This window comes from Microtus pennsylvanicus, chromosome 9 (assembly GCF_037038515.1).
Source record: "Microtus pennsylvanicus isolate mMicPen1 chromosome 9, mMicPen1.hap1, whole genome shotgun sequence".
Taxonomy (NCBI): domain Eukaryota; kingdom Metazoa; phylum Chordata; class Mammalia; order Rodentia; family Cricetidae; genus Microtus; species Microtus pennsylvanicus.
The window spans coordinates 68253984-68278820 of record NC_134587.1 but is presented as its reverse complement, the minus strand read 5'-3'; the positions used below and the strand labels follow the sequence as shown (position 1 = coordinate 68278820).

At 41.0% G+C, this 24837-nt stretch overlaps 1 protein-coding gene across 1 annotated transcript in view; it reads left to right on the top strand.

Moving 5' to 3' along the window:
- The window catches only part of LOC142857022 (disintegrin and metalloproteinase domain-containing protein 5-like), a 75586-nt gene that overhangs the window by 2322 nt on the left and 48427 nt on the right, over positions 1-24837 (top strand). Inside the window, exons 4-14 of the mRNA XM_075984640.1 lie at positions 1735-1813; positions 2127-2203; positions 2938-3115; positions 4390-4455; positions 5591-5662; positions 6052-6209; positions 6993-7074; positions 15063-15199; positions 16875-17061; positions 19646-19741; positions 23929-24124. Coding sequence (XP_075840755.1) covers positions 1735-1813; positions 2127-2203; positions 2938-3115; positions 4390-4455; positions 5591-5662; positions 6052-6209; positions 6993-7074; positions 15063-15199; positions 16875-17061; positions 19646-19741; positions 23929-24124 — 1328 coding nt within the window. The remainder of the gene's footprint in view (positions 1-1734; positions 1814-2126; positions 2204-2937; positions 3116-4389; positions 4456-5590; positions 5663-6051; positions 6210-6992; positions 7075-15062; positions 15200-16874; positions 17062-19645; positions 19742-23928; positions 24125-24837) is intronic.

Below are 24837 nucleotides of genomic sequence, written 5' to 3'. Positions count from 1 at the left end.
CAATGCAGCCTTTTTGGAATAGCGGTAAGATGTGACTTGATAAAGGATAGCGATAAAAGGATTTGGAAAAATAAGTAGGAGATAAATTCTAGAATATGTGTAAGGACAACGCATATGGACATACGCAAACCCCGTGTTTTTATGGGTCAGGTGATCAGTGGGAGGGTTGTTGGTGATGGATCATCGGTTACAGCATGAGGAAGACAGATTCCATAGACCTCAAGACAGAATCAGTAGAACAATTGAGAAACAGTGAAGGACCTCAGATCATTAGACTGCTGCTCAAGAAAAAGGTTAGGTTATTGTGCATGTAAGTGCTGATTACACACCGTGGGAGGATTTGTAGGAAGACTGAGCATGTATATCCAAGTCGGTATTTTCCACTGGAGAAGTATATGTACGACTGGCTCTCTGAGGATGTTCAATAAGTATATTGACTTATTAGTAAACAGTAGCCGTGTTATTCATGCTTATAAACCTTGGGAAATATGAACACTTTGGAATTAGATGGGAAAGTGTGTAACTAGCATGGAAGACGAAGCTGAAGGAGCAGAGACGACGCAGGGCAAGAGGCAGGAGAGGAGGTGTGATAAATAGAGACACTGGAAGGAGCACTCATTGTTGCAGACAGTCATCTGGGTAATCTGGACAGTTACGGTCAGAAATGTGCCTTTCGGATTTAAAAAACTGATGGTTTCAGACCTTTTCCACAGAACCTTAAGAACCAAGAAAGCAAAAGATGTAAGTATAGATGGCACGTCTGATCAAAGGATAATCTGTTGACAATTAAAACAGCACAGAGCAGTGCCGGAGCATGGCATCAGCGGGAATCCTTTAGGCTGTAGTCACGTGTAGACAACTTTTCTAATAGCACAGGGTAAAAAAGCCTATGGAACCATGGTAGAGAGAAATGATTCACAGCTCAGTACACTCACAGGGTGGAATCCGTGGCACAGGTGTAAGGGCTTTCTTTGAAATAAGAAAGTCACCCACATTAAGGAAAGGAGTAAGGCAGGCTCAGATGATGGGGTGAGTGGCTTGAAGGATGTGTGTTATGATTGTAAGAACGGGGTCAAATACTTTAATATTTACTGGGGTGGGAGATTATGGAAGAAATTTTTGACCCTTGTTATTAAGAAGTGTAGACCCAGCACTCAGGAGATTGAGGCAGGAGGATTGCAATGACTCCGGGTTCAGTTGTGTCTACATAGTTATATCGAGAAGGAAGAGGAGGAGGGGAAAGGGGATAAGGAGGAAGAAGAGGATGGAGGAAGCAAGGGAGGAGGAGGAGAAAGGGGAAGAGGGAAAAGAGAGAAGAAGAGGATGTGGGGCAGAAAAGGAGGAAAAAAGCAGTTACAATAGGGACTTGGATTTAGCAAGCTGATTGAATATGAATTTGTGGCAAAACCAAGATAATCATTTAAAATTGGTGTTACTCCCACATTCTACTTAGAGATTCAAATATAAAATCTGATGTCAATGAGTGACAGAAACAAAGATTTGAAAGACCCTGGGCGTCGGAGCCTATATTATTTCTTTGAGTTATCTGTTGTTCCGAGCTGCCCATTAATCAGCATGTTAGTTTTTTCGCTATCCAAAAGGCTAATATCAGCGAGAGGAAATATTTAGACAATAGAATATAGCAAGCTGACAGGTATTCAATTAATTTTTATGTAAAGACTGTTGCCTTTTACATTTGTTCCATCGGAAGATGTTTTTGGGATTTTTGCATAGATCATATATAACTTCAACTTCAGTGATCTACACATACGACAACTATGATATCCGTCGTTCTCATCCTCTGTCTTTTCTGGTAAGCCTTAAGGTTTCTTTCATACAGATTTGCTATCTGGGTTTTCTTCTTTAAAACAAACCATCTCTAGTAATTACTTTAGTATTATTTTATACATTCACTGGAATTGTATAACACACTACTTTCTGCTTGATACACGTTGTGTAACACACTACTTACTTTCTGTTTGAGACAAATTTGTTGATAATTGACTTTTGGACCAAAGTATTGAGGTAGGTAAATGATAAATATAAATGACATGTCTTGGGTGTGTATTTAAGAATGAGTTAACCATCTGCTTTCATTTGTACTTTTTTTTTTATTTTTTTTTTAGGAAAGTTGCACTTACAATGGATATGTCACAGGTTTTCCAAACTCTCTTGTGACACTCAGCATTTGCTCAGGACTCAGGTTGTATATACTATTTAAAGATATTATCATAGCTAGGTTTCTATTGCTGTGAGAAAGACTATGACCAAAACAACTGGGGAAGGAAAGGGTATGTTTAATCTTATACTTCTAGTTAACAGTCCATCGCTAAAGTCAGGGCAGGCACTGGGAGCCAGGAACTGAAGCAGAGGCCATGGAGGAATACTGACTTGTTTTCCCTTGACTTGACCAGTTTGCTTTATTATGCAACTCAGGACCACCTGCCCATGGGTGGCAGCATCTTGTAGCCTAGACCCTTCACACCCATCATTAATCAAGAAAACACTCTGCAGACTTGTCTATAGGCAATCTGATGGAGGCATTTTCTCAATTAGGATCCCCTCTTTTAAAAGATGTCTACGTTTGTGCCAAGTTAACAAAAATGACCAGCACAGGACCCAAGACTAAGGAAGAGTACCTGCAGCCTCAACAGGCTAGTCCAGAAAGCCAATACATAACACACCAGAGAGGACTATTAATTGTTTCGAAGCACATATCCATGCCTGTACCTGATCTCTTCCATGTCTGTAATAGGCAGGCATATGCATTCGTAGTACAGTGATCTAGTTCTGGTATAACCTTGAAGAAAATGCAGGTGAAGTAGGCAAACAAAGTTGATTTTGGCATTAAGAAAATCCTGACCAAACTCTACCATTAGAATATTATAGATTTGGTTGAATCATTTCAGACTTTTCTTTGATTGTTCTAATGTTCAGGGGAACAATACAATTTGAAAATGTCTCCTATGGAATTGAACCTGTGGAAACCATATCGGGATTTGTGCACGTGATCTATGAGATCACAAATGACAACACTGAGATTCCTGTATTAGAAGAAGATCAGAGTTACTATTGGTATAATAATTCACAATTTCAATTCAAAAGGAACGTGAAGGTATGTGTCTACTCTTTCAACTCATTTTATATAATCTTATGAAATGAAAAATGCTTTTGAAGTACACTTTATTTTTTTTATTTATTTATTAAAGATTTCTGTCTCTTCCCCGCCACCGCCTCCCATTTCCCTCCCCCTCCCTCAATTAAGTCCCCTCCCCCCCTCAGCCCGAAAAGCAATCAGGGTTCCCTGTCCTGTGGGAAGTCCAAGGAACCCCCACCTCCATCCAGGTCTAGTAAGTTGAGCATCCAAACTGCCTAGGCTCCCACAAAGCCAGTGCGTGCAGTAGGATCAGAAACCCATTGCCGTTGTTCTTGAGTTCTCAGTAGTCCTCATTGTCCGCTATGTTCAGCGAGTCCGGTTTTATCCCAGGCTTTTTCAGACCCAGGCCAGCTGGCCTTGTTGAGTTCCCAAAAGAACATCCCCATTGTCTCAGTGTGTGGGTGCACCCCTTGCGGTCCTGAGTTCCTTTCTCATGCTCTCTCTCCTTCTGCTCCTGATTTGAAGTACACTTTAATGTGGTTTTATTTTTTAAATGAAGGTCCTGTGCCATTTTTAATAGCTAGAGGATTTACAGTTGAAATTAGACACGGGTTCAGTAGAAACTTAGGTAATTAATCTCAGAAACAAGGAGATTTGAACTTAGAACTGAAAGCGGCTAAAGTTTTAATCCCCGTGCTTCTAGATCATTAACACAGAATATTCCTCCAATTATTCAGGTCATGTAGATGAAAGTATTAACTCTTTTGTGGCAGTTTAAAAATAGATAATTTCAATGACGTTCATAAGGTAAAATAGAGTAATGGCCTTTCCATTAGCAAAGCCCCCTAAACTGGTCTGGCAGTATGCCTGGCTCCAGTAACACCATCAATTGCTAACTTTGGTAGGATTTTTTTCTGAAGTACATGGTTAGCTAAATCAGCTTCCTCATTCCTCACACTTGTTAGCAAAAGTATCTTCCTGCATGGATAGTTTTAGATTATCAGAAGGATCAAGAAAAGCAAGGCTTGGGTTATAAACCTAGAATTTTATTTCGAATATTACAAAATCAAGATTCCTGAGTTCTCATCCAGCTTGAGATGTCTAACTGAAAGTTCTTGCTAATGGCAGCATTTCTGTGCTGGGGGATCCTCTGAATGGCGGCGAAATTTTGTGTTTGAAAACAGCCTTATTACAGTTTGTAGCAGATGTCTTCTATCTTATTTATAAATATAATTTTAACAGAAGATGGCATTTAAAATTTTTTCTCGGGACCCATGTCATGTGTCTTTCAGAAAACATCATTAATCAAGTTATCCCCACGGTACTTCGAGATGGATATTGTCGTGGATAAGAAGCTGGTGTGTCCTATTCTTTCTATTGCTGTTTGTTTTGACAGTCTCCTAGATGTAAACAGTGTGTTATGACCATATCTGCATCCATCCCCCTGTCTCGTCCTCCCTCCACTTCTGTGACCCCTTTCTTATTATTGAATGTGTGGGCATGTCTTGTCTGACAGTATTGTAGCACTTAGAGCCTACAGCTGGGTAAGACTGGAAAAGACTTCTCCGTCACAGGAGCCGACATACTTTCTTCTTACACGGTGGGGGCTAGCTCACGGACAGTGAGCTTTCACTTCGGGTCTAGCTTGATGGCTCTGTGTCCTGTATCCAAAGTATGTGGTCTTCTCAGCAATAGAATTTCAGTGCCTATTTCGTATGGGCAACCAAGAAAAAGCTGGCAATTGTATGTATGTTTTTGGGAGCCTTTGGCATCAGAGGTATCCAGCATTTGGCACTGGGATTTTTTTGTTTCAAAACCTATGCCTTGCTCCTGGGAGCAGTATTATCCTCACTAGCAGGTTACCTCTGTTCACGCTCTTCTAGAATGATAATGCTTAGTTAGTTTATAAACTAGTAGCTTTCTGTATGCTCTTAAAACCATCTTTGGTTTGGGTTGCCTCTCTCCCCTCCCCTTCCCTCCCCTCCCTTTGCCTCCCTTCCCACTCCTGTACCCATTTCCATTTTTCTGTGCCTAGCATCCCCCCCCCATGCCTCTTCTGTGGTTTCCTCACACATGGTTCCCCTCCTAGTTCCTGTCTTCTGTAGACATGCATCCCAAGACCCATGAGTACTTCTACCACTTTTCCTTATGGCTCTACTGCTACCAGCCATTGTGGTGTTTTGCCTGGCTTCCTCAGCTACTGTGAATGTGGACTGTTGTGTGCAACTGTTGACATGCATCTGTCTGTGGAGACAGTATGGCTGGAGCCATCATGACTCCACCTTGCTCCTGGTCTACAATGTATTGTATGATGTTAAAATTCAGGTTATTGGGTATTTTGAAATAATTATTTGCTTATCATTATTGATTTTATGGGTTTCCATCAGAATGTAGTCTTATTGCTTATTCAGAGGACAACATGTTTGTTTGTTTAAAAGCATGCCCTTGTTACTTTAGATCCATTCATTCTTCAACATTGCTTTTTTTTTTCAGTTTGATTACATGGGCTCTGACATTAAAACTGTGATACAGAAAGTTACTCATGTCATCGGCCTTGTCAACACTGTGAGTTTTCAAAAGCAAATTTGTCTATACAATCTGTAAAACCAGAGATATGGGGGGGCTGGAGAGATGGCTCAGCGGTTAAGAGCATTGCCTGCTCTTCCAAAGGTCCTGAGTTCAATTCCCAGCAACCACATGGTGGCTCACAACCATCTGTAATGAAGTCTGGTGCCCTCTTCTGGCCTTCAGTCATACACGCAGGAAGAATATTGTATACATAATAAATAAATAAATATTTAAAAAAAAACCCCAGAGATATGGATCTATGCCATATAGTTTGCTGAGCTTTTATTGTGTAACCAAAAGTACCATGTTAAATATGTTTTTAAGTGTTTCGAGGGATGTTCAAATTCATATAGAAATTCCTTTATCTTTTTATATTTTCTTTTTAGATGTTCTCCATGTTAGAACTGACGGTTGTAATACATTCCATTGAAATCTGGTCAAAGGGAAACAGAATTTCTGTCCCAGAGAGTCCTAAGAGTTTGCTGATGGCATTTTTAAACTGGAAACGAGACCACAAACAGAAGCATGTTTCATACTTACTGGCGTAAGCATATATCCTGTCTCTACTGACATTGAAGGAATAGCTCAAATGACATATTACTTATAAAGATACACATTTGTTTTCTGTATATTGTTTTCTAATTTCTTGGATATATGAATATAAAAAATGCAAGCTATGAAGGCTTCTCCCTTAGGACTAATATGAGGAAAACTGCACACACTTTTCTTAAACAACACAGACCGCCGGAGATGAGAGAGATGGTGGAGTGCTTGCTGGTGGCTGCAGCCACTGGTCCGAAGAGAGCGGCTCCACTTTCCTACCAAACAGAACAAAACCTCAAGAATAATGGCAAATTAGAAGTGGGTGAAAAAGAATCAAACTGCTTTGGCTTACAAATGTCTGTGACCTGCTATCAGATCTCGATAGTCCCGTTTCTTACCTAATTAATTAATCACCTAGTTAATATCTTTATTTTTAAATAAAGATCTATTTACTGTTAATGATAAATGAATGACAAGGCCTCAAAAGTGAAGTTTTAGGGATTTCTAGCTAAATAGATACTCAAAGTTTTATACACACGCATACAGAGTATATGGAATCAGACTGAAAGCTGCCATTACCCTTATATATTCCCAGATAGTTATGAAATTCACAATTAACATTGAAATAGTCTTAATATTGAAGCTTTGAGGAAATATATCTAAATTGTACAACCCTGAGTGGCATAGAGCTGAGACTATAGTACATGTTTTATAATATTTCATCCTATGAAAATTGCTGACATTACTAACACTGCTTTCCTATATACACCTGTTCATTTTGTAGCTTTGACGAGCATCCTGCTTCCATTGGAGCCCTGTATCCAGGGGAATTGTGCAGAGTGGATTTTGACGTTGCTGTTGCCCTGGTATGCAGTTTTATCCAATTTTCCTTCCCTACTCTTTTTTTTCCCCATGTTTCAAAAATTTCTAAATATCTTATCAGAGGAGAAAATCTTCTATTTATTTGTTTAGTCTTCTCTCATACAATACATCCTGATCATACTTCCCACTCTCCTCTCCTTCCACTCCCCGCTCCCATCTGCCCTAGTTCTATACCCCTATTTTCTGTCAGCCCCATTCCCCCCGCCCCAGAAAAGAACAGGCTTCCCAGTGGCATCAACCGAATATGTTATCGCAAGTTAGAATAAGACTAGGTACAAACCCTCACATTAAATCTAGGCAAAGGAACCCAGTAGAAGAAAAGGGGTCCCAAGAGCAGGCGAAAGAGTCAGAGACACCCTAATTCCCACTGTCAGGAGTCTCCCCCAAACTCCAAGCCAACAACCATAGAATATATGCAGAGGACCTAGCTATGAAGGTCCTGCAGGTTCTGTGATGGCTGAGCCAGTCAGTCTCTGTGAGCCCTCCTGTGCCCTGCTTAATTGGCTCTGTGGCAGTATTCTCCTGCTGTCTTCCACCCCTCTGGCTCCCACAATTCATCCTCCCCCTTTTCTGCTCTTCTACTCGCTGAGATTGGGAGCGCTTTCAGGGTATGTGTGCCACTTTAATTTCCTTAGTCTGTATTTTGGGGTGCAGTAAGCCCCTGTCTAAGCATTTTGTGTTGGTTATGTGTCAGGAGTAGCATGATTTTCTTGTTTTTTCTGCTGCATTATTACTGCAAGCGTGACTAAACTTTATGTGTTAGCATTGCATGTCCCAACGGCACGTCAGAGAATCCGCAGGCTCTCTGAGCAGGAGCGAATGCCTTTTGTAGACCACAGTGACTTCCTTTTCCTTTCTTCTTGCATGGCTGTTCTCTTTCTTCTTTTTTTTTTTTTGTAAATTTTTTTTATTAATTTATTTATTTATTAAAGATTTCTGTCTCTTCCCCATCACCGCCTCCCATTTCCCTCCCCCTCCCCCAATTAAGTCTCCCCCCAGCCCGAAAAGCAATCAGGGTTCCCTGTCCTGTGGGAAGTCCAAGGAACCCCCACCTCCATCCAGGTCTAGTAAGTTGAGCATCCAAACTGCCTAGGCTCCCACAAAGCCAGTATGTGCAGTAGGATCAGAAACCCATTGCCATTGTTCTTGAGTTCTCAGTAGTCCTCATTGTCCGCTATGTTCAGAGAGTCCGGTTTTATCCCAGGCTTTTCCAGACCCAGGCCAGCTGGCCTTGGTGAGTTCCCAATAGAACATCCCCATTGTCTCAGTGTGTGGGTGCACCCCTCGCGGTCCTGAGTTCCATGCTCGTGCTCTCTCTCCTTCTGCTCCTGATTTGGACCTTGAGATTTCAGTCCTGTGCTCCAATTTGGGTCTCTGTCTCTGTCTCCTTTCATCGCTTGCTGAAGGTTAATATTCAGGAGGATGCCTATATGTTTTTCTTTGGGTTCTCCTTATTTAGCTTCTCTAGGATCACTAATTATAAGCTCAATGTCCTTGGTTTATGGCTAGAAACCAAATATGAGTGAGTACATCCCATGTTCCTCTTTTTGGGTCTGGCTTACGTCACTCAGGATAGTGTTTTCTATTTCCATCCATTTGTATGCAAAATTCATGAAGTCCTTGTTTTTTATTGCTGAGTAGTACTCTAATATGTATAAATTCCATACTTTCTTCATCCATTCTTCCATTGAAGGGCATCTAGGTTGTTTCCAGGTTCTGGCTATCACAAACAATGCTGCTATGAACATTGTAGAGCATATACTTTTGTTGTATGATAGGGCCTCTCTTGGGTATATTCCCAAGAGTGGTATTGCTGGGTCCAGGGGTAAGTTGATCCCGAATTTCCTGAGAAACCGCCATACTGCCTTCCAAAGTGGTTGCACAAGTTTGCATTCCCACCAGCAATGGATGAGTGTAGTGTACCCCTTTCTCCACAACCTCTCCAACAAAGGCTATCATTGGTATTTTTGATTTTAGCCATTCTGACAGGTGTAAGATGGTGTCTTAAAGTTGTCTTGATTTGCATTTCCCTGATCGCTAGGGAAGTTGAGCATGACCTTAAGTGTCTTTTGGCCATTTGAAGTTCTTCTGTTGAGAATCCTCTGTTCAGCTCAATGCCCCATTTTATAATTGGGTTGATTAGCCTTTTACGGTCTAGTTTCTTGAGTTCTTTATATATTTTGGAGATCAGACCTTTGTCAGTTGCGGGGTTGGTGAAGATCTTCTCCCAGTTGGTGGGTTGCCTTTGTGTCTTAGTGACAGTGTCCTTTGCTTTACAGAAGCTTCTCAGTCTCAGGAGGTCCCATTTATTCAATGAGGTCCTTAATGTCTGTGCTGCTGGGGTTATACGTAAGAAGTGGTCTCCTGTGCCCATGTGTTGTAGAGTACTTCCCACTTTCTCTTCTATCAGGTTCAGTGTGTTCGGACTGATATTGAGGTCTTTAATCCATTTGGACTTGAGTTTTGTGCATGGTGATAGATATGGATCTATTTTCATTCTTCTACAGGTTGACATCCAGTTTTGCCAGCACAATTTGTTGAAGATGCTCTCTTTTTTCCATTGTATACTTTTAGCTCCTTTATCGAAAATCAGGTGTTCATAGGTTTGTGGGTTAATGTCAGGGTCTTCTATTCGATTCCATTGGTCGACTTCTCTGTTTTTATGCCAATACTAAGCTGTTTTCAATACTGTAGCTCTGTAGTAGAGTTTGAAGTCAGGGATGGTAATGCTTCCAGACGATCCTTTGTTGTATAAGATTGTTTTGGCTATCCTGGGTTTTTTGTTTTTCCATATAAAGTTGATTATTGTCTTCTCCAGATCTGTGAAGAATTTTGATGGGATTTTGATGGGGATTGCATTGAATCTATAGATTGCTTTTGGTAGAATTGCAATTTTTACTATATTGATCCTCCCAATCCAGGAGCAAGGAAGATCTTTCCATTTTCTGGTGTCCTCTTCAATTTCTTTCTTCAAAGACTTAAAGTTCTTGTCAAATAGATCTTTCACATCCTTGGTCAGAGTTACCCCAAGATATTTTATGCTATTTGTGGCTATCGTGAAAGGTGATGCTTCTCTAATTTCCCTCTCTGTTTCCTTATCCTTAGTGTATAGGAAGGCCACTGATTTTTTGGAGTTGATCTTGTATCCTGCCACATTACTAAAGGTGTTTATCAGCTGTAGGAGTTCTTTGGTAGAGTTTTTGGGGTTGCTTATGTATACTATCATATCATCTGCAAATAACGAGAGCTTAATTTCTTCTTTTCCGATACGAATCCCCTTGATCCCATTATGTTGTCTTATTGCTATTGCTAGAACTTCAAGCACTATATTGAAGAGGTATGGAGAGAGTGGACAGCCTTGTCGTGTTCCTGATTTTAGTGGGATGTCTTTGAGTTTTTCTCCATTTAATTTAATGTTAGCTGACGGCTTGCTGTATATAGCTTTTATTATATTTAGGTATGACCCTTGTATCCCTAATCTCTCCAATACTTTTATCATAAAGGGGTGTTGAATTTTGTCAAATGCTTTTTCAGCATCTAATGAAATGATCATATGGTTTTTTTCTTTCAGTTTATTTATATGGTGGATTACATTGATAGATTTTCGTATGTTGAACCAGCCCTGCATCTCTGGGATGAAGCCTACTTGTTCATAATGGATAATTTTTCTAATGTGTTCTTGGATTCGGTTTGCCAGTATTTTATTGAGAATTTTTGCATCGATATTCATGAGTGAGATAGGCCTGTAATTTTCTTTCTTGGTTGGGTCTTTGTGTGGTTTTGGTATCAGGGTAACTGTAGCTTCATAAAAGGAATTTGGCAATGACTCTTCTGTTTCTATATTGTGAAATACATTAAGGAGTATAGGTATTAGCTCTTCTTGGAAGTTCTGGTAGAATTCTGCATTGCAACCATCTGGTCCTGGGCTTTTTTTGGAAGGGAGATTTTTGATAACGGTTTCTAGCTCTTCGCGACTAACAGTTCTATTTAGATCGTTCACCTGGTCTTGGTTTAGCTTTGGTATGTGGTACTTATCTAAAAAAATGTCCATTTCTTTTGCATTTTCTAGTTTTGTGGCATACAGGCTTTTGTAGTAAGATCTAATGAGTCTCTGAATTTCCTCTGTGTCTCTTGTTATGTCCCCCTTTTCATTTCTGATCTTATTTATTTGCGTGTTCTCTCTCTGTCGTTTATTTAGTTTGGATAGGGGTTTGTCGATCTTGTTGATTTTCTCCAAGAACCAACTTTTTGTTTCATTGATTCTTTGGACTGTTTTCTGCGTTTCTATTTTGTTGATTTCAGCCCTCAGTTTGATTATTTCCAGTCTTCTACTCCTCCTGGGTGCGTCTGCTTCTTTTTTTTCTAAAGCTTTCAGGTGTGCTGTTAAGTCTCCGATGTATGCTTTCTCTGTTTTCTTTAAGTGGGCACTTAGTGCTATGAACTTTCCTCTTAGCACTGCTTTCATAGTGTCCCATAGGTTTGAGTATGTTGTCCCTTTATTTTCATTAAATTCAAGGAAGACTTTAATTTCTTTCTTGATTTCTTCCTTGACCCAGGTGTGGTTCAGTAGTTGACTGTTCAGTTTCCATGAGTTTGTCGGCTTTCTGGAGGTAGGATTGTTGCTGAATTCTAACTTTAATCCGTGGTGATCTGATAAGACACAGGTGGACACTGATTTTTTTTGTATCTGTGGAGGTTTCCTTTGTTTCCGAGTATGTGGTCAATTTTCGAGAAGGTTCCATGGGCTGCAGAGAAGAAGGTATATTCTTTCCTATTTGGGTGGAATGTTCTATAGATGTCTGTTAAGTCCATTTGCTTCATTACCTCCAGTAGTTCTCTTACTTCTCTATTCGGTTTCTGTCTGATTGACCTGTCCATTGCTGAGAGAGGTGTATTGAAGTCTCCTACTACTAGTGTGTGTGGTTTGATGTCTGCCTTGAGTTTTAGTAATATTTCTTTTACATAAGTGGGTGCTTTTATATTAGGGGCGTAAATATTCAGGATTGAGACTTCATCCTGATAAATTGTTCCTGTTATGAGTATAAAGTGTCCATCTTGATCTCTTCTGATTGATTTTAGTTTGAAGTCAGTTTCGTTAGAAACTAATATGGCCACACCTGCTTTTTTCTTAGGACCATTTGCTTGAAAGATCTTTTCCCAGCCCTTTACTCTGAGTAGATGCCTATCTTTGTGGTTGAGATGTGTTTCTTGCAAACAGCAGAATGTTGGATCCTGTTTTCGTATCCAATCTCTTAGCCTGTGCATTTTTATAGGTGAATTGAGACCATTAATATTAAGTGATATTAATGACCAGTGGTTGTTTACACTGGATATTCTTACTGTTTTTGGAAGTAGAATTTGCGTGTCTCCCTTCTTTGAGTTGTGCTACTGAAGGGCGCTAGATGCCTGAGTTATTGTAAGCAGTGTTGGCAATGTTGGATTCCTTGGGTTGCGATTTTCCTTCTATTACTTTCTGTAGGGCTGGATTCATGGCTACGTATTGTTTAAATTTGTTTTTATCCTGGAATGTCTTGATTTCTCCATTTATAGTGAACGAAAGCTTGGCTGGGTATAGTAGTCTGGGCTTGCATCCATGGTCTCTTAGCTTCTGCAGTACTTCTATCCAGGACCTTCTGGCTTTCATTGTTTCCATAGGGAAATCAGGTGTAAGTCTGATCGGTTTACCTTTATAAGTTACTTGGCCTTTTTCCTTTGCAGCTCTTAGTATTCTTTCTTTAACCTGTATATTTTGTGTTTTGATTATTATATGGCGAGGGGATGTTTTCCTTTGATCCAGTTTGTTTGGTGTTCTATATGCTTCTTGAATATTCAAAGGAATATCTTTCTTTATGTTGGGAAAGTTTTCTTCCATAATTTTGTTCAAAATATTTTCTGGGCCTTTGAGCTGTGACTCTTCTCCTTCTTCTATTTCTATTATTCTTAGATTTGGTCTTTTTATTGTGTCCCATATTTCCTGAATGTTTTGTGATAAGAATTTGTTGGCTTTGCAGTTTTCTTTGATCAGAGCGTTTATTTTCTCTATGTTGTCCTCAGAATCTGAGATTCTTTCTTCTATTTCTTGTATTCTATTGATTATGCTTGTTTCTGTAGGCTCTGCTCGTTGACCTAGATTTTCCATATCCAGCTGGTCTTCAGTTTGTGTTTTCTTCCTTGCTTCCATTTCAGTTTTCAATTCTTGAACTGTTTCCATTACCTGTTTGATCGTTCTTTCTTGGTTTCCCAGGGTATTATGTACGTATTTACTCATTTCTTCAAATTTTTGGTTATACTTCTCATCCATTTCTATAAGGGCATTTTTCACATGTTGTTTAAGGGACTCTACAGCTTTCATAAAGTCAATTTTTTCCACTTCTTCTGTGTTATGGTGTTGGAGACCTTCTGTTGTAAGATTGTTGGGTTCTGGTGTTTTCATGTTGTGTTTCAGATTATTGGGTGAATTCTTTCCTTGGTGCCTGCCCATCTCCTCCTATCGATGCTATCTAAGGGGTCTTTTAAAACTGGTTCAGGTTCCCCTGCTGGCCAGGGGCTCCTCTTACAAAATGCCCTTGCTCTGTTTCCTGGTTCCTGCCGGGGGCCAAGATCTTCTCACCCCTCAGAAAGGTATTCAGGAATAGGACCCGGCTCTTCCTTTGCCAGGGACCTCCCCAACCGAAGGCCTACCTCTTTGGTTTAATTGTAGTGGGGCGATCTGTTCTTGGTGTTGCGCGCGGTCCCTGCAGCCTGCTTCTGCTGCTGGGATGGTTCCCACCGCCAGCAGCCTGTGTCCTCTGCTGCCGCTCTGGTCCCAGTGGGTCCCCGCCGGCTGCGCTGGGCATCCTCCGGCCGCGTTCCGCCGCCCGGTGTTCTGTTCCGGCCGCGTTCCGCCGCCCGGTGTTCCGGCCGCGTTCCGCCGCCTGGTGTGGCTGTTCTCTTTCTTGACTGATTGTTCCTGCTAGGTTTTCAGTGCTGTGTGTTGAAGGAAATGGTGGGAGCAGAAATCCCTTCCTTGTATCAACTAGCGGGCAAGCTCTGCTTATGATATTCACAGCCTAAACATGGACACTTTTTGTTGGTTGATATTCAACTTGACCACCTTTATTCTGTCCTCACAGGTACAAACTGGACACCACAGCTAGCAGATACATAAAAATTTATGATTAAATTGAGAACATTTAAACAAATGCGATACTTTAAATGATGTCATAATGTCACTTGAAAAGCATATGTGAGACTGTCCATTTTGTTTTTTACATTTAGCTTGTGGGTGAAAAACATCATCTGAGGCTGTTGTTGCTTTCAGAATCCCAGCTCAGGGACCTGGCAGCTCTCACTCTGCAGGAAACATGCCTCCAACATGGAGGTCTCTCCAAAAGTCCCCACTCCCCACATAGCCACTGTTTTCTTAATATGGTCAAGATAGAGACTGCACAAAGGCGGTATTTACACAAGCTATTCATGAATGATTCCCCACCCCCCTAGTGTATTGGATAGATCAGAAGAGGTCAAAACTAGCTTCCTCTCCTCAACAGAAGGACATCATAGAGGCCATTAATACTGGGAAATCTGAGTTACTGGGACCCATTGATGAATGCAGATTTGATTATTGAATAGAAGATTAAAGGCACTGTGTCAAAGTTACATCAAAGAAGGCTTAAAAATGAGGCAGTGTTCAGGTGTCACCCTTCCTAAGGCAGCTGTGTGGCTGTCATTTAACAACAATAATAGTACTCGGAAGTCAAACTTCCTCTACGGATCCACCCATGTTTAATGAACCCATTAGCAAGACATTTGTATCACTACTGCAGCTGCATCCATGGAGTTGTCTCAGATATATTAATAAATTGATTGTCATCAAAACACTTATATCACTCCTACAGTTGCATCCATGGAGGTGTCTCGAATGTGTTAATAAATCAGTTTTCCTGGCAGTCAGTGTTGCTTTGCTAACTCCTTCCCTTCTGTTCATGTTCAGTATTCCAAAGGCTTATCGTTAGAGTCATACAGTGTCATCGTCGCGCAGCTGCTGAGCCTCGGCATGGGCCTCACCTACGACAACACCGACACCTGTCACTGTACAGGAGACGTTTGCCTAATGACATCCAAGGCAATGTGAGACAACCTTCTTTACTAAGCACACACGTTTCCTCTTGCTTTCAACTGGCTTTCCGTTTCTGTTAACTGAATTAAAGTATTGATTATATACATATATATATATACACTATATATTATGTATGCTATATATAATACACACACACATATATTTTGACGAGCTCTTATGCTCTTTTCCTTAGTGAACATGTGGATTTTAAACCCCACCCACTGTGTTGTATGTCTTGATAGCCTCCACCTGCACTTCTCTTTTCTCTCAGTGTTTATTTTGCTCTTTTTGGTATATAATGCTGCTACAGCATCCTGATATTCATTATGAAATTTTGATTCATGAGTATATTATGCATTGATCAACTCTGAATGTTGAGCCTCCTCTCAGCTTGACACTTTGTTTCTTTTTCTGTGATGACATTAAAAGCTGTCCTAATTGTTTTGTGACACTGTCTCAAAGTTGTCCTCCTGTCCCAATAGTTTTGAGATATGGAATGCATTAACGCTAGCTCTAATCACCCTGCCATGCCTGGAAGGCAGAACTTATTTCTTTCATCAGGGCAGACCTTTCTCTCTATTTTCTTCTCCCTGCTCCCCATGGCATCTGGCAGCCACTATTCCACTGCTAACTTTTATAGACTCAAAAATTTAAGTCCTATTTTTCAAAATTTTAAATCCTATTTTTGATGTGACATTTTTCTTCGTGTCCCTGGATCCTCTCACTTAGCTGAATGTCCCCTAGGCCCACCCACATTGTTGCAAATGAGGGGACTATGTACTTTTTTTTATGGCTGAATAGCTGCAAAGACACACATTTGATTTCTCTCCCCATTTTGTGACGAGCATGTGGGTTGATCCTATATTGTGGTATTTGTGAAGGCTGTGGCAGTGAGCATGAGAGCCCAGGTGTCCCTTTGACACTTGCTCCATCTTCTTCGTTTACATACACAGCAGGCATTCTGGATCTCTCTGTAGGGTCACCCTACTTTTGAGATACTGTCATGCAATAACTACAATAATTTCTATTTCTTTCACAGTAGGTAAACAATGCTTTAATTGCTTTCTCTGGCTGGTGGTGCCCGCTTTCTTGTCTGTTTGATCTTGGGGAGGAGGGAGCCTCTTTGATCTATCTTTTTCTATCAAGTTCTGTAGTTACAAAGTCATGAATCCCACGTCACTCATGCGGAGGGCAGGCAGATAGAAAATGTCCAGGCCCTATGTGGTCCTTTAGGTCTTGAGTTTCTGTTAACTCGCATCTCAGCTTTGCAGACTTCTTCTCACTTTATTTTATGAATTTTCATGTATACTTGGTGAGGAGAAGCAGAATGATAACATGCGTCCATGGATAAGAGACTTTAGTGTCTATGATGCTGCTGTCTAGGTAACAGAAGTCGGGAAGGATCCCTGGATCAGTACCTCACATGTACTGAGGGGCCACCTGCACCAGGTTCTACATAAGTACAGTATGTGACAATTTTTAAAAATCATATCATTAGTTTTCATTTTTTCTTGGTAGATATAAAGAAGTCTGAGAAAATATCTTAGGAATCCAATCACTGTGTTCAAAAGTGCACTTTTCTGTGAAGGATGGCGGGCACTCTTGAAATCTTTGTCAAAATACGGCATTATGGGAACTGAAGTACATGGCAGAAACTTTGACCATGCACACACTGTTATGTTCTAGATATTTTGGGGGCATGAAGAGTTTCAGTACCTGCAGCTTGGATGACTTTAAACAGTTGTCCATGGGCAAAGACCTTGGATGTCTCCAGGACTGGCCTATGGAGAGAAAACGTCAACGCACGCCGAGACGGATCTGTGGCAATGGCGTGTTGGAGGGGAAAGAGCAGTGTGACTGCGGCACTTTGAAGGTTGGTGGCTCCTTTTTTCCTCAGTCTCTCCTGTGTAAGAAAAGCAGAAAAAACTTTCTCTCTTAGACTACAGAGCTTTTGTGGTGCTTTTAAATGCAAAAATCCCTCTTATGGAACTTTCCAAAAGAGAAAAAAAACTTTATAAAAAGCATATTAAAAAATTACTTAAAACTTCCCAAATCTAGGGGGAAGATTTGTGAACTCTTACATTTTCTCAAATAGTTTGGGCCAGTGGTTCTCAACCTTTCTAATTCTGCTAACTTTTAATACAGTTCCTCATGCTGTGTTGACCCTAACTGTGAAGTAACGAAGATGCTGCTCCGTGACTGTAATCTTCTTGCTGTTGTGAGCTGTAATGTAAACATCTGTATATTTAAGAATGGAAACAAGTAGTGTGAAATCTGACATATCACTCACCAGAGGGGGCATGACCCACAGGTTGAGAACCACTAAGCAGCGGCCATCGGATGGCTTTATCCTAATAAGGTCTCCATCCACACTGTCAAGAGTGGAAAGGGATTTTAGAGCTGATGACATACAAAGGGACCAGAGTGAGGCTTTCCCTGAATTCTTCAGTAGCCTTTCGGAACCAGAGAGAGTGGGATTGTCTCTCCGAAGCCCTGAGAGAAATCAGGAAGAAGAAGCTTGTGTTCAGGAAATCTGTCTTTCAGAAATAAGGAAGTAAAGTCTGAGACAAGTAGAAGCAGAGGAAGCTCATCCCTACAATGCCTTTCATAAAAATCTTAGCAGAATTTTCCAGCCATAAATAATAACCAGCTGTATTTTGACAGCAGGATATTCCCTTTGAGTTAAGAACACATACATACTTCAAGTGAAAGGGTCAAAAGTCACTTTATACAAACACGCAAGAATGAGGAGCAGTAACGACACATACCTCTAAAAGAAGTCCACGTCCAAAGGTTTGTCATGATAAACTCAAGTTAAATCGTTGAGGAGGTTTTAATGGCTGTAGGCATGCATTTATTTAACATTGGAGCGACTACATACGCAGAACACATTGAAGAAGATATGAAGGTAGAAACATATAAACCGGCAGAAGGAGACTTCAGTTTTTGCTTTCAGTGGTCAAAAACCCATCCAGGAAGTAAATAATGAAGTAGTTCTCTCAGACTTCACTTTAGACCAAATACACAACACACACAACCCATGCACACACACCTTCCTATTTAGTGGCAGTAGGATATACATCCTTATCTTGTGTATGTGAACCAACTATAATATTAAGCTATAACAGTACTGTCCCAATATAAATATGGAAAAATCACAAACAGATGAAAAGTAAGCACTTGCCTCAGAGTAACTAATGAGTCAATGGAGAAATAGATAAAAAAGAAAATAATAAACTACCTTGAGGTGAATAAGAGCTGAAACCAAAACCTCTCAAAATCTCTATGTGGCAGCAAAAGCAGTTCCGAGAGGGCACTTTAGAGCAAGAAATATCTACATTAAGAAGAAGAAAGAAATGGGTGTTGCTTTTGCCTTTTTGCTTTCGTCCTTTGCTGGCGAGAGCATCAACACAGCTGTTGCCACACCCAGCTTCAACACGGACTGAAGAAGGATAGCACTCCAAGAGTCCCTCAGGCTGCCAGCCCCCACCTGGAAGGGCTGAGGACAAGTGACTCAGTTGTGGGAGTTGGTGGCATATCCGACACTCTCCGCTGGACATCCGATGACCAGTTTTCTCTCCCTGAGAGCAGCGTTGCCCTTGGCATACACTTTTGTTTGCCATCGGATACCGTGCAGCTTTGAGACTCAGCTGTGATTTGCTAGCCCTTTCCCGGCTAAACGTTTCTTTTCACCATTGGGCTATTAACAGCTGCTAACTCGTATTCATCAAGCCGGCCCTCTTCAATACTGCCCTTAAGACAATTAACAAATATATGAATAGACCTTTGGCTGTAGCATCTTTTGCTAAACAGCATCTTGTATGTACTCTGGGGTGACCTCGTCAGGTGACAAATGAACCTAACTGAATACAGAGGAGAGAGTTATGACGGGGTCGGGCAGATGACAGTGTTTCCCCAAGAGTTTAGCGTGGGCATCAGTAACTTCAGGGGCACAGTTCAGAGTAAGGCAATATAAAATCCAATGCCTTTCGGAAGTACATTGTAACAGGAACACGAAAAAATATTAGTCTGATAAGTCAGGCTTTATTTCAGGGGTGTGGCAGTTTGATATTTAACAAGCAGTCTTATTGATTACAGTGGGCTCTGTGTCTGAGGACCACTAGGGATGCTCAATGTTGGGATTTACACATGAACAGTAGCAATGGACGAGGCTTGACGTAAACTCCAGAATATAGAACTGTTTAAGGAGAGTGGCTGTTAACAAGAGATCAAGCAGCGTTCTCCCCTGGGTGCTTTCATGGTAGGTCTTCTTGAGCTGCACTGCACAGGGAGAAAATGTCTCTGCAAACTGCTGAATGAGAGATTATTTCCAGGAGAATATATTTATTGAAACTATACATGTAAGAAAAACGGTGTGATTTTCAGGGTCAGGTGTGCAGCTTTGTTTGATGCTGCACAACCAGACAGAGATGAGTAAGACTTTCATTTCCTTGCAGAACTGTACACACCGAGCGTGCTGTGACCCCATGTCATGCCGATTAAAGTCCAAGGCTATATGTGGCTCTGGAGAGTGTTGTAAGCAAGACTGCACGGTAAGAGGAAAACCCACCTTTGATAACAGCCCAGCAACGACTCTCTTGAAATAAAATACATAGTTCTAAGAGAGGAAAGCATCAGTATCTCTCTTAGCTGACAATTCAGTGATACTCTGTATCCATTCCCCACTTGGAGTCCATTCAGTAATCTATCACTTCCTCTGCTCTCTTAGGTATCATTTCTTAGCTTCCTTCTCTCCTAACTTGGCTTTCTGAAGTGTTTTTCTCTGGCGGCCAACGTGTCTGTCTGATCACGTGTGGCTCTGCCAGGTTTTCTCACCCATATTTTCTGTGTGTAGCTTATGTGAGGGCAAGAAGTTAGATGGATTTCTTGTGCCCACTGAAGTTGCTTTACTGTCTTCTGGGAACAGCCTTTGCTCGACCGCACTCAGCTAATGTGGCAGTTGTCCTCTTCCTCAGTGTGTAAACTGTTTAAAGAGAGCTCCATTCATGTTTGCATCCTAAGAAAAGAATACTGGGCAAAGTAAACAGCAGAAACTCAAAGACCAAGGCAGTGATGCTCTTGTTATTCACTGAGTATGGGATTGTATTAGTCACGGTTACCTAGAGGAACAGTAAGACACACACACACACGCACACACACATGCACACACACACACAAACGCACATGCACACACACACAGTGTTGGCTAGTTTTATTCCAACTTGACACAAGCTGGAGTTAATCTGAAAGGAGGGAACCTCAATTGAGAAACTGCCTCCATCAGATCTGACTGTAGGGCATTTTCTTCTTAGTGATTGATGTGGAAGACCCCATTGGGTCCAGGTTCCAGACTACTGTGACTTTAAGTAAAACAAACATCTATAATTCCTCCACCCCCCAAAAAACCCTACAAACCTTTCCTATAGGACAAGAAGGTAGTTATATGATACTAAGGAGACAATTCATCAAGGGGGTATAAAGTTGATAGTACATATGCATCCAACCCTAGAGCACCCAGATCCAAAAATGATGTTAACGGGTATGAAGAGAAAGACAGACCTACTCAAATGGTCAAATCCCATTGCCCAGATGGTGCGTAAGACGGGTTTGCTCACGACACCCTCCATGTCAGAAAAGCAGCCCTCCACTCATCGAGTGCTCTGATAACAATAGAGTCCAAAAGTCATGGCAGAGCTCGCCTCTGTCCTGGGGTCTCAGCCAGGAAAAACCACGGCAAGACTGGAGAGGTGAAATCCATACATTTAGGGGTCTGGGTCTTGTCAGACCAGCTCTGGAACTCATGGAGGTCAGTTCTGCTTCCACACAGAAGACTAGCAGCATCTCCTTTGGGAAGCTGGAGAGAGTATAGTAAGTGCTCTCGGATGCTCTGTGTGTAGAAGTTACGCCTTGTCTGCAGTAGCGCTACCATTATGAACCATTATGAACACAGTAAACATTCTCATTTGGGGCAACAAAGGATAAGGCTTTTGTCTTGTTAAAATTGTTTGCTAACTAACTCTTTTTTTTTTTTTTCGAGACAGGGTTTCTCTGTGTTGCTTTGGAGCTTGTCCTGGAACTAGCTCTTGTAGACCAGGCTGACCTCAAACTCCCAGAGATCCACCTGCCTCTGCCTCCCGAGTGCTGGATTAAAGGCGTGCACCACCACCGCCCAGCCCATTTATCATATTCTTACTACATCAATCCTTGAAATAACTCTCAATTGTGGATTTGCCTACTTTTCGTTGCAGATTTTTAGTATTAATTTCACGTGTTTTGACGTTCTGTCACTTGCTGCATCAATGTTCACACTGTTGTTATTATTGCATTGTTGTTGTTATGATTGTAATGCATTGATGAACAGCTCTCTTAATAATTTCAAAATAATTCTCATATATAACAATATCCCTTATTCTGAGATCTGCCTTTCCTGATATCTTCACTTCCAATTTTTATCACTAAAGCTAGCATTATATATTAGCAGAGTACATTAGGCATTATTATTTACATTGGGCATTTATGTATTTTATTTCAAATTTTCTTTATATAAACAGTCCCTTTTAAGTAGCATTCAGTAGGATCTTACTTTTTATGCAGCCTGGCTGGCTGCTTATTATATAGCTGAATTTAGATTAATAGGTTGATTCAAATATAACATTTGGGTATTTGTTTGCCTTGCTTCCAACTTGGAGTTGTACATGCAAGTGTGTGTGTGTGTGTGTGGTATATGGGTATAGTGTATGTGCATGTGTGTGTTGTTTGGGTTTTCCGTTCACAGAGGGTTTCAGATTTTGAAAGTCTAAAACAGGCTTTATTTTGCTTTTTATTGGGGACCGTGTTTATGTGACACAGATTATGTGTCTGTGGGGGTGGCTAGAGGCTAGCAGGATCGTCTTTGATTTCTCTCTGTCTTATTTTCTTAACCTGTGCCCTGTTGATCTCATTAGGTTGGCTGGTCAATGAGCTCCACAGGTCTCTACTTCACCAGAACAGGGGTTACAAACATAGGCTGCTAATTCCAGACTTTTAAATGGGTGCTTGGGTGAAAACTCAGGTCAGCAAGCTTGCTGGACAAGTTCTTGACTGACTGAGCCACTTCCCATCCGCTTGATCTTTATTTGTTGGAAACCATATTTTCGCTTGCTATACTGAAATATAACATTTTTATTTGTCATGAATTCAAGTTGTTGCTATTATATTTTCTTGCTTGTGCTGTCTCTAATGACAACGTTGCGATTATTCTTACTTTTTGCTATTCTGCACATGTCTTCTACCTTCCACCTGAAGGTTTATCTTTGTCATTGGTTTTGAGCAATTTGGTGATAGTGTGTATCAGTATGGTTTTCTTTATGCGTCTTCTGCTCGGGGTTTGTTGAACTTGGCTTTTATTATATTTGGGGAACATTCAACTGCTTTGTTGTCAAGTATTTGCTTCAGTCTTTACGTCTTTGTGGTCTCCTTTGAGAATGTCACACACATGCCACTGGACATGGGAAGACATCTCATGGATGGCTGATTCTCTGCCAACTTTTAAAGAACTGACTTTCTGTTTCATTTGTAATGGCTTCCACTGCCATGCCTTCAGCTTTACTGGTCCTATCCAGTGTACTTATCATCTGAGAATTTTTAAAAGTTTGAATTTTAGAATTCTTTGCTGTCCCTCTCAGATTCTAACTCACTTTACCATTTCCTTTTAGACATTACAAAACAAACAAACAAAACCAGATGTGATGAAATAGTCTAGAAAAATCAACTTTGTAGAAACTTCTGTCTCATGTGCATATTGAGTTTTCCTTTATTAGAAATCACCTCTTCAGGCTGGAGTGATGACTCAGTGGACAAGAGCACTGGCTCCTTATGCAGAAGATTCAAGTTTGATTCCCAGCACCCACATGGCAGCCTAAAACTATGTGTAACTCCAGCCTCAGGGAGCCTGATGTGTCTTCTGCACTCTGAATGCACCAGAGAGGCACATGGTGCACATATGTACCTACAGGAAAAATAGTCACACACATAAAATCGTAAAATAAGTAAATCCTTTAAAATGGACACAACAGCTGGGCAGTGGTGGCGCACGCCTTTAATCCCAGCATTGGGGAGGCAGAGGCAGGAGGATCTCTGTGACTACGAGGGCAGCCTGGTCTACAAGAGCTAGTTCCAAGATGTCTAGGACTGTTACATGGAGAAACCCTGTCTTAAAAACCAAAAAAAAAGATAATAATAAGATAATCAAATTAGTTGTCCTTGCTATACCTGAAGGGAACTTTTGATTGAACCAACCATGTCCACACACGCTCAGAGGTGTAGGAACAAATCTTCCTGAGCCTGGGATGGGCATAACTCACCCCCACTCCACTGCCGCTACAGAAATATTTTTTGATAGATACATTCAGGTTGACCTGGGTCCTCTGCTACATTGTCTTATGGGAGGCCTTTGGTAATGAAATTTTAACACAAGTTTCACTCACAAGTATCCAAACTTTTGTTTTGTTTTTGGTGTTTCCAGTCAGGGTTTCTCTCTGTAGCCCTGGCTGTCCTGGAACTTGCTCTGTAGACCAGGCTGCCCTCGTAGTCACAGAGATCCGCCTGCCTCTGCCTCTTGAATACTGGGATTAAAGGCATGCACCACCATTGCCTAGTGAGATTTTTCTTTTTGATCTTGGCAACTTAAAAAAAAATGGAAACCGAAATTTGAGAGAGAAAGAGAACATTCCTGGAAGTAATTTTTTATGTTCTCTTCTAGATAAAACCAATCAACACGCTGTGTAGAAAATCAACTGGAGAATGCGACTTTCCTGAGTATTGTAATGGGAACCTTTCTTACTGTGGGCGTGACACATACTTGCGCGATGGGGAGTATTGTGACTCAGGTCAAGCCTTCTGCTTCAATGGATTGTGCCGGACTACTGACAAGCAATGTATTAAACTTCTTGGAAAAGGTAAGGGCCATAATGCTCCTCTAAAATCTGATTATCCCAACACCAAAGTTCAGCTCTATAGGACAAAAGTATGGCATCTATTGCTGGCCAAAGTCTTGCTTGGTAATCATTAATTTGAAAGGAAACTCATTTTCTTATGTCTAAAAGACAGCAGAAAGGATCCCTGAACTTACATTGACTTCCTGTTTGTGAGAGGAAGAATGTACAAGCAGAAACACAGGTTCCACAATATTATATTGTATTCGTAGTCATAGGGTTTAGTTTAAGTTTTAAAGGAAGCTTGGTTTCCAGTAGAGGAAAGTGAGGGGCTTCAAGAGCTTGTGGATGAGCAAGGGAACCTCTGACAGTTGACAACTCAGTTCCTTACTTGAGTATTGGGTCACTCGCTGCATGGAAAAATAGTGTCTGAATGGACGAAGTTCATGTTAGCTGAGAACAAGGACTTTCCGTTTGAATTGTCCCTTTAGACAAGAGACAATAAAGGCATGACGTAAAAAACTCAACATATTTCCCCAAAGTATTTGTTTCTGGCCAAAATGTGGGGGGTAGGTGATAGAAAGAATGACCTGGGACTCGGTCACAAAGGTCAGCCTGGTTGGCCATGGATCTGTCTGTTTCTCCTTTTCATTTTACCATAACTGGAATTACATGCTCAGATATTTACGTGGGTTCCAGAGATTCAAACTCTAGGCCTCAGATGTGTGAGAGAAGTC